The 9,886-nt window shown below is 42.8% G+C and overlaps 1 protein-coding gene across 2 annotated transcripts in view; it reads left to right on the forward strand.

Moving 5' to 3' along the window:
• LOC120054790 (phospholipid phosphatase 2-like) overlaps positions 1-8,650 on the forward strand; it is a 28,209-nt gene extending 19,559 nt beyond the window's left edge. For both annotated transcript variants that reach the window (XM_039002412.1, XM_039002413.1), the window contains exons 2-6: positions 4,071-4,222; positions 4,401-4,663; positions 4,900-4,957; positions 6,064-6,240; positions 6,598-8,650. In XM_039002412.1, the coding sequence (XP_038858340.1) occupies positions 4,071-4,222; positions 4,401-4,663; positions 4,900-4,957; positions 6,064-6,240; positions 6,598-6,747 (800 nt within the window). In that variant the 3' untranslated portion in view covers positions 6,748-8,650. The remainder of the gene's footprint in view (positions 1-4,070; positions 4,223-4,400; positions 4,664-4,899; positions 4,958-6,063; positions 6,241-6,597) is intronic.
• The last annotated feature ends 1,236 nt before the right edge of the window (positions 8,651-9,886 follow it).

A 9,886-nucleotide genomic window follows, 5' to 3' on the forward strand; every position in this document is an offset into this window, starting at 1 on the left:
CAGATACATGCATCAATAAGCCTTGAGTTTTCCAGCATTTCTATTCTGTTTTCGATTGCCTGCAAAATGTGAACATTCCTACTAAATAGGATTTTGTATTTAATGGCTGTGTGTGTGTGTGGAGACAGATTTCATGTCATTCTGTCTAAAACATTTCCCACTGTACAGTAATGACAGCCTTGCACACAGTAGCCCTCAAGTTTGTTTTTATTAGACATTTATGGCCATGTATATTCCCGGTAAATATTGTTTTACTGAATATATTAGAGAATTTGACAGCTGGTGTCAATCCAAAGCAAGTTACATTATGAAAGATCAAGAGTATGTTGTAGTTCAAAGTGACTTTTATGATGAACTCAGAAGTGAAATGGTGACGATAGTTAGTGTCCTCCAGAGAGCTCATCAGCCTATCCTGATTAAGTTACACGCAGCTCAGATGTTTGGAACAAAACAATGGCAAAATATTCCTCCAGAAACCAAACACATGTTATCGTGGACACTGGATCTGGGGAGATGGAGGAATAGTCACAATAGCTAAGAAACACTAAAGCCTCTTGTCCTTCACTCTTTCTGTGATTCGCTTCCAGCACTGTGTGGACTTGGAGGAGGAAAAGGAAGCTGGAGACATTTGTTCCTTGACATTCTGGTGTGATTCTGTCTGACTTTGCCCATGCCCGCTGGAGGCAGGATTTGGGGCCAATGAATTGCCATTCAAAAGCCTCATCACACTTGTCCCACAATGTCCCTGCATCCCCTCAGGATGTTATGGATGGCCACATTGTCTTATGGCACCACCAGACAGGATGAAGGTGCTGAGGGCCTGGGGGCATTGAGACTTATTCTGTGGTTCTATTCCCTCATAAGGCCTTCTTCCACTGTGTAAACACTGCCACAACAGCCCTGTACTGGTGGGAAACATGGAGTAGCTGGCAGGTGGGCTACAGCTGCTGGTGTTGACACACACGCTAATGGTTGGTGCTAGTTGGGAACAAAGCATTGCCACTTGGTTCCTATATGGAATATCAGCCAGTTAAGTGGCACCTGTTTGGTGGTGACACCGTCTGTGGTGCTCATAATGGTGGGTGCTAGCATTTACATGTAATAAACATAAATTCCTCTTGAACTAATATTAGAAGGCTAGCAACGCAACGGACCCTTTTTGTAGATAAACTATTCTCACCCTTTGACTTTTTCCACATTTTGTTGTTACAAAGTGGAATTAATTATGTTAGTATTGTGGAGTAACTACAATGTTGTTGTTGATCCATCCTCAGTTTTCTCCTCAGTTTTCTCCTATCACAGCCATTAAACTCTGTAACTGTTTTAAAGTCCCCATTGACTTCATGGTGAAATCCCTGAGCGGTTTCCTTCCTCTACTGCAACTGAGTTAGGAAGGACGCCTGTATCTTTGTAGTGACTGGTTATATTGATATACCATCCAAAGTGTAATTATTAACTGTACCATGCTCAAAGGGAGATTCACTATCTGCTTTTTTTACCCATCTACCAATAGGTGCCCTTTGCGAGGCATTGGAAAACCTCCCTGGTCTTTGTGGTCGAATCTGTGCTTGAAATGTACTGCTCGACTGAGGGACCTTACAGATAATTGTGTGTGTGTGGGGTACAGAGATTGGTTAGTCATTTAAAAATGATGTTAAACACTATTATTGCACACAGAGGGAGTCCATGCAACTTATGTGACTTGATAAGTATATTATTACTCCTGAACTTTAGGCTTACCATAACAAAAGGGTTGAGTACTTGAATACCTGCACACTGACTCGGTACTGGTGCCCCTGTATATAGCCTCGTTATTGTTATTCTTATTGTGTTACTTTTTATTATTACTTTTTATTTTAGCCTACTTGGTAAATATTTTCTTCTTCTTGAACTGACCTGTTGGTTAAGGGCTTGTAAGTAAGCATTTCATGGTAAAGTCTACACTTGTTGTATTCGTCGCATGTGGCAAATAAAGTTTGATTTGAATGCTTATTGACTCGAGACATTTCAGCTTTTCAATTTTATTCATTTGTAAACATTTCTAAAAACAATTCTACCTTGACATTATGGTGTATTGTGTGTAGATCAGTAACACAATCTCAATTTAATCAATTCTCAGGCTGTAACACAACAAAATGTGGAAAAAATCTCTGAAGGGACTGTAGCTTTTATGAATCTCATCTTCTATCGCTAGTTGAGATTTCTTTCTCCAATGTCTGTCTCATTGTGCGTTTTGTCGTGTCTGAAACCTATTAGCAAGGTTAGACGGTATGACACAGTGTACACTGATAGGTCTTTATCCTGTAGCCATTTGTTCATTCTCTGAGGAACACAAAGGCTCTAGTATTCACTGTTTGTCCTTGGCATTCTCCACACATCCAATGGCTCTCTTTGTTTAGAGGAGGAGGGTGTCAGTTAGTTAGTAGGCACATTTTCCGCATAGCCATGCAAATGTAACCAAACATTGCCGTTCCTCATCTCATGTGAGGTAGAAATCATGTCAACCAGACCACAAATTACATAGATATAGGTAGATAGATATACCTTGTTCTTCTCTAAGCTTATTCCTTGTCCTAGTGAATGTGTCCTCACCACCTTAAATGTAGTTTGTCCAGAACATTCCCTGCGGTGCAAATGTGTTGACTTCTTGGCGGCAAACCAATCTATGATTGCCAGCCTGCCAGGGACAAATGAAAAGGACTGCAATGCTTAGACTGGAGTTGTACACCCATAAGCTAGACAGATGTCTTCAGAGAGCAGAGAAACCCTGCCGGTTTAGAGCCTCAGCTTTACTAGCACTGTCTAAGATCCAACATTATTATTTTCATCAGTTAGCTTCTCAGTGTGGCATTGTTCTCCTGGCTCTATCTGTTACTCTGCCTGGAAACTGTCCTGGAAACTGTCCTGGAACTATGTCATTAACAGATGTGCTTCAGAAGGGAGGAGGGGTGGGAGTGAATGAGAAATGTATACTTTTGAAACTACATTTTTCAGTGTATGTAGTATTTTTCTTTCATTTAGTATGCAGACTCATGGCATTTCTATACGCTCAAGGCTGTCTGCCATGCTTGGTAGGGGAGCTGACTGGAGGGTTTCAGGGTGGGGAGAGTTCCACTCTTTGTTCCACTCCTGGTTTTACACAAAAGAGCTCCAGGCTTGTAGGAGAAGAGAAAAAATACATTCCTAACAGTTGTGCCAATGAGGTCTTTTTCACATATCTGTTTTAATTTGCAGACTAGGAAGAGCATTATTCATTAAGTTTATCAACAGGAACTGCAGTAACGAACGTGTAATGCCTTCCTCATGGTGTGTTTGTGGCTTTGCATCACACATCAGACATGTCCAGAGTGTGTGCGGTTTTGGAGACGTTTCCGAACGTCTCAAGGCTATTTTCCATCCACTCAGTAACCTTGAGCGGATATATTTGTTTGTCCACACCACCACATCAGTCAGTTTTCTAAGGAGGTGCACTGGGGAGGGAGGTGTGTGTACATCTGAGTCTACTGTTTGTTTTTTAATCCCTTACTGTGCGGATGTACTATGACATTTCACAACCTACGTCAATGTGTGCTGAGCTCTGCTTTGGTATGCGGTGCCTTTCTGGGCTATGAATGTAGTATATTTTCAGGACAGCATTGTTCCACTGAAAAAGGTCTTCAGGAAAGGAGGAAAAAATCTACTCAGAAAACCTTGAAGAAACATTTAACCTCCCAGATTGAATAGTGATGTAATGTCTGGGTTTCTGGAAATTTAAAATATCTGTTATTTCACAGATGGAATGCTCCCATAAAATCTTTGTATGTTAGCTTGGATCAACAGCATTATCATCAATCATTCCCGGTGTACTTTATCACCCTTTATTATAGGAATAATCAATGTTGGTAGTTGAAGTGAATTAATGAAAGAAGAAAATAAGAAAATAATATTCACATCCTGCTGGTTCAGGTGCTAGAAGGAAAAAAGTGTATGAAATGATGTCATCAATGGGAGCATATCAGTGTTGCGAACAGTTATAAAATTCTCTGTTGAAGTGAATTAACGAGTTGTCTGTCGTTTTTCTCTTCTCATAGCCGCTCTGCCCTTCCTCATCATGACTGTTGTGTTCCGGCCCTACCTGAGGGGTGTGTACTGTGACGATGAGGACATCAAGTACCCCCTCAAACCTGACACCATCACCCACGGCTTGCTGGCTGCAGTCACCATCTCCTGCACTGTCATCATTGTGAGTCCCTCCCTATACTTTCCTTGCTGACACCTAGGTGAGCTAAATAACATCTGACTACACTGATTCCCAGACCAGTCTCACAAACAGCCGTTTCTATAAGCAGCCAGTGGACCAGATATTAGCTGTCATATTGGAGTGTTGGATGTCATTTAAGCCTCTTTCTCTCTTCCAATAGATATCATCAGGAGAGGCCTACCTCGTCTACAGTAAGAGGATCCACTCTAACTCTGAGTTCAACGGGTACGTGGCGGCACTCTACAAGGTGCTGGGTACCTTCCTGTTCGGGGCAGCTGTCAGCCAATCACTGACGGACCTGGCCAAGTTCTCCATCGGACGCCCTCGGCCCAACTTCATGGCCGTCTGCAACCCCAAGGTCTGCAAAGGCTACATGCTGGAGATCAACTGCACCGGCATTCCTCGGGACGTCACTGAGTCCAGGTAGTTACTGAAGTAGAGGGTGTCAGGGAAATATTGTTGATGTGTACATTGCTCAATGCCAGTGGTTAGTGCTGTACTGGAACCAATGCCTGCATGAGCTGCAGGACTAGAACCAGGGTTGGTGACCACTGCTTTATGCTATGGTAGAAACACACAGAATACATCCACTGTAGCCTTCACACAGCCATGACAGAAAAAGGTTTTAACAGCATATTTGTTTTCGCTCTATTTTCCAGGCTGTCCTTCTACTCCGGCCACTCCTCCTTTGGGATGTACTGTATGCTGTTTCTAGCAGTGAGTAAACTACACACACACTCTCATATTCAGCAGTCTCAAAGGGAGTCAATTGATGCAATGTCTCTCCATTTGAAACAGGATTAATGTGGAAAATATGAAATGCAGAATAGGACAGGATAGACAGAGAGGGATTGTGCACATATAAGGGCAAGTCAGAAGTTCAGCTGAGGAATTTGGACACAAAGGCTAATGCCCTGCTGGATTGGACTGTTATTGACTGGAGATGAAGGCCCGTGTTCTAGTAATCCAGTTCAAGTGTGCTGGGCCTTGTCTATGGACAGACAGAGCAGGCAGGCGCCTCGAGCAGACGGCCTGCCCTCAATGCCAATCAAAGCAATTAGTAATTCATTCCCTCTGCTTTGTTTGGTCATGTCACAGGCCCTTTGATGTTCCCTAGTATATGTGATTCATATCTCCATGTCCCTACAAGTGTCCTACAGTGTTGAATGCTGAGATGGAGTGTATGTGTGGTAGGGGGGCATGCATGGATGCCAACTAACACACCTACTGCGGCAGTAGCCTGGTAGCAGCCCAGAGAAATGAGCGCGCCAGATAGACATTCTGGCAGCAACTCTCCTCTTCTGTGAAAAGGGTTTTCAGTCCGTAGGCATAAATTAGATCAACATTCAACACCTTTTCACGCTTTATGCGGTTTTAAGCATACCATATCTGTTTTTGCTCGGGCGTTGATTTAGTATGAAAAGGCAAACTCTTTAAAGATGCATTCTTGCCCTTTTTTTGTCTACATGTACTGATGTATTCTTGCCTTTTTTTTGTCTACATGTACTGATGATGTGATGGTTAGCATTGTGAAATAGCTAAACAACATGCTTTCATATTACATAGCCAATTGAAGAATGGACTTGCACACTGTTTACATGAAAGAAACATTTACTAACAAATGCTGTGTTTGAGACATTCATTGAGGCATGATGGTAGGCTTAGTGTAACTGGGGCCAGTTTACAGTCAAATAACATTGCCTTATTTGGTAAGATGGTTCACTACTACACAAAAACCACAAATGACCTCAATCAGCAGTAAAGGCAAATTGTCTACAAAAACAGCTCTACTTATGAGAGAACTAAAACCTCTTTCTCTCTAGTTGTATGTCCAGGCGAGGCTGAGGGCTAAGTGGGCAAGACTTCTCAGACCCACAATCCAGTTCTTCCTGGTGGCCTTTGCGGTGTACGTGGGCTACACCCGCGTGTCTGATTACAGGCACCACTGGAGCGACGTTCTGGTGGGCTTCCTCCAAGGCGCTCTCATTGCCATCCTCAACGTGAGTGTTGCCTGCTGGCTTTTTATTGTTCCGACTTCCCTGTTTTGATTGAACCTCTTTCAGCAACGCCTTTTGAAAGTCTTGGAGACGTGGGGGATACATATTGAAAAGCGAAGCCTCGATTCGTATTTCAGACTTCTGTATGCAATTAGGGACCCTCTCAGACCCAATGTTTTATGATGTCTCTGGCCTGGTTAGAGAGCTGGAGGGATTATGCAGCGAACTGTGTGTTCCTGTCAGATGTGGAGCAGCTGCATGGTGCCCTCCACAACCAGACATATACAATCATACTTTCTAGCCCTGCCCTTGGTCCTCTCACTTTGTCTGACGCACACTATGCCCCTCTTCTCCTTACAGGTACGCCACGTATCAGACTTCTTCAAGCAGCGTCCTCCCCGCTGCTCCAGCCAAGAGACGGCTGAGAGCGAGGAACTGGAGCGCAAACCCAGCCTGCAGATGGCAGATGCAGAGCACAACAACCATTACAGCTACCCAGGGCCTGTGTGAGAGGGGCCAACCCAGGGGCCCCCAGACTATGTCAACCACTCTCACCACAAACTCCCACAAACCACTGGGCTGAGTGAAGGGGCTGCACACAATACCAGAACCCTCTATGGCCTGAGTGCACCAGCCCCCTTCCGAAGACATGACTCCCTCTCCCCACGAATGGGAGAGGACTGTTTTTAAATCATTAATATTTCTCATGGTTGATGTTCACAAACATTTTTTTGTATGTTTTTTAAAAAACGTTATTTTACACAATAGATTAGGAGAGAGTAGCAAACATTCACATTAGAAAGAAAGAGACCGTTCTCTGAGGAGATTAGTGCACCTTAGTCGGAGGAGTAATATGAACTTCAGTGGAAGTTTGGGATTGATATGTTGAATGTTTCACCTATGTGACATGGAGTGCAGAGAGTTAGAAATGTTGTTGATTGTGTAAGCTTTCCTTGGATGTTCCAGAGTCATATACCACTAGATCACAAACAATCACTGCAAAAATTTGGCATAGAGATTTTAGAATTTGGAAATGAGAAATTCAGCTTTTAGCTATGCCATTCTGGCTTCTCTATTTTTTTATATATAAATGTTTTAACAGTAACATTGCTCCTTTGGTATGAATTGAAGGTATTTGGAAGGGCCTTCTAATTTAGTTTCTATTATAAACTGGGTGGTTTGAGCCATGAATGCTGTTTGGCTGAAAGATGTCATGTATCAGACCATATACCACTGGTATGACAAAACATTTATTTGTACTGCTCTAATTATGTTGGTAACCAGATTATAATAGCAATAAGGCAACTCGGGGGTTTGTGGTATATGGCCAATATATCACGGCTAAGGCTGTATCCAGGCACGCTGCGTTGCATAGTGCATCAGAACAGCCCTTAGCCGTGGAATATTGGCCCTTTACCACATCCCCTCGTGCCTTATTGATTAATTATAGATTACTTTATTCTCAAGGTTGGAAATGTCTATTATACCAGCACTGTTCAGCTATTTTGCAATCACGATCACCCCTGTTAGCCCCTATGAGCCACAAATACTGTATCTTCTAATATTGTGACATTTTTCATACTGCATGGAGAATGTGTGTAAATATGCATGTAAGTATGTTGTTTTTTTCTCACCTGTACATGTTCTGTGGCCCATATCAAACCAGTGCCTCCCTGGACTAGTGCCCTTTAAGATTGCCACAAATGGATCAGATTCCAAGTTCACAACACAAACCAGATGCCTTAACATGAGCCTTTAAGGGTTGTAATGATTCATCTTACCATTCGAGTCGTTTGTTGCAAGCTGTTAATACTGTTCTGTGCAAAGTTCAAAGATTGGACTGGACTGATTGAGCTAATTTGTGAAGAACTGCTCCTGTACACTGACTGTCCGGCCTGGCCCTGCTTGGCACTGGAGGACTGACGACATATCAGTCAGCTGGTAGTGATTGTGAGGCTCAGATAGCTGACTCTGAGAAGTGACCTGTGACTGTGGAATGGCAAGGGCCTCCTGCGGAGACCTGGTCCCTACTGACTTCCAGACTTTTAAAGACTGCTTTGAATTCCAGAAATGAGAACCACCTGGAGCAGCTTCAGTGAAGTGTTGTTGTTGTGTAATGTCTCAGCTGTATATTACTGAATCCCCAGACCAAATTTACCCATGAAACAATAGTATGAAAATGTAATGGTGTTTGAGTCACCTCCAGGTTTCCAACATAAAAGGCCCTCGGGTAGCCTTGTTCTGTGTGGTGTGTGTTTCATATGTAATCAAACTATTTCCATTAGGATTGGTGCCTTCGAATAGGTCCTGGTTGGCCATTCTCTGTATGTCAAACATGATGCTGTTCTGTACATTCATCTAGCCATAGCTGTTTATGTATACACAAAAGGATTCTAAATAAATACCAAATATACATGATGTTTCAATGTCATATTTTCATATTAACTAAACAGCTGTGTCAAATTTTGACCTGTCAGGAAGGTCTCTGGGTAGCTTTCATCAAGGTTTAATCTTAGATTTATGCATAATCTTGACACATTATTTGTCATGCATTCCATTCCACATTAAATAAGTTTGCATTCCAATGAACTCATTCAGTCATTAGGTAATCAAATAATTAGATGCCATGCTGGTTTCACTCTTGCGACACATATTTCACAAGTATGGGATTGGTGGTGGGGCTTGTGAGTTGTCACATTGTTTCTGAGTGATTTAGATCGTGATGAGGATGGTATAAAATCAGCGTGCCATCTTGTCTGGGCATGCTCCAGCTAGCTTGTTGAGTAATCATGATTCCCTGCCGTTCTCTTGATTATTTCAATCCCTCTGCACTGACATACGAGGTGGCAGGTCTCACTCAGAAATTAAGTTTTGGTTTAATTCACAAATGCACATAGTAACTCGTTTTCATCCATTGATAAAGGATTGGTATCTGCTTTAATGAGTATTGTTTGGAGAGAGAAAAGCCTGACCATAGAAATGAAATCCCTATGAGCCTGACATCCCTCCTTGTTGACAGTGGATTTCCCATGAGTAAGGGATTTCCAGTAGTTCTGCTACTACCATGGTTCTCCTGTCTGATTTCCTATTCTTGTGTGAGGGGGGTCTGTTTAGGGATTCTTCCGTGTCCTCTTCGCTGTTTGTGTGCACTTGGCCATGAGTATTTTCACTAGCCATTGTATCCTGTGTACATTAATGAGATGAATAGGGACGTAACAATCATGAATGGCTGTTGGGTTTCTGTCGTTAGCTTTGTTTGTGATGGAGTACAGCTTTGGAGATGCTAACTATTCACAGGACACCTTAGGACGCTTCAACTGACATTTCCGGAGAATTTTGACATAGCAGTAGCAATATGAGGTTATCCATTTGATTTGTGCCTGAGAGCCCACAGCTTTGCATAGGATGCTATCTATGCATGGCGTGAATATAGCTCAACTGGGCATATCCATGATTTACGTGTTTCTAACTTGGAGACATCCTGTCGTGTGGCTGATGCCTAGCCCCAGCTCTGTCCTGCTTTACAAGTTCAGTACAAAACCCCCTTGACTTATCCCTGGCTTTTCAGCAAGACTAATTGAAAACAAGTGCCAGAGATTGGGAGAGGTTGAGCAAGACTCCCCTTCCCCCTCATAGAGAAGGTCCGTAG

Source organism: Salvelinus namaycush, chromosome 10 (assembly GCF_016432855.1).
Source record: "Salvelinus namaycush isolate Seneca chromosome 10, SaNama_1.0, whole genome shotgun sequence".
Classification (NCBI taxonomy): Eukaryota; Metazoa; Chordata; class Actinopteri; order Salmoniformes; family Salmonidae; genus Salvelinus; species Salvelinus namaycush.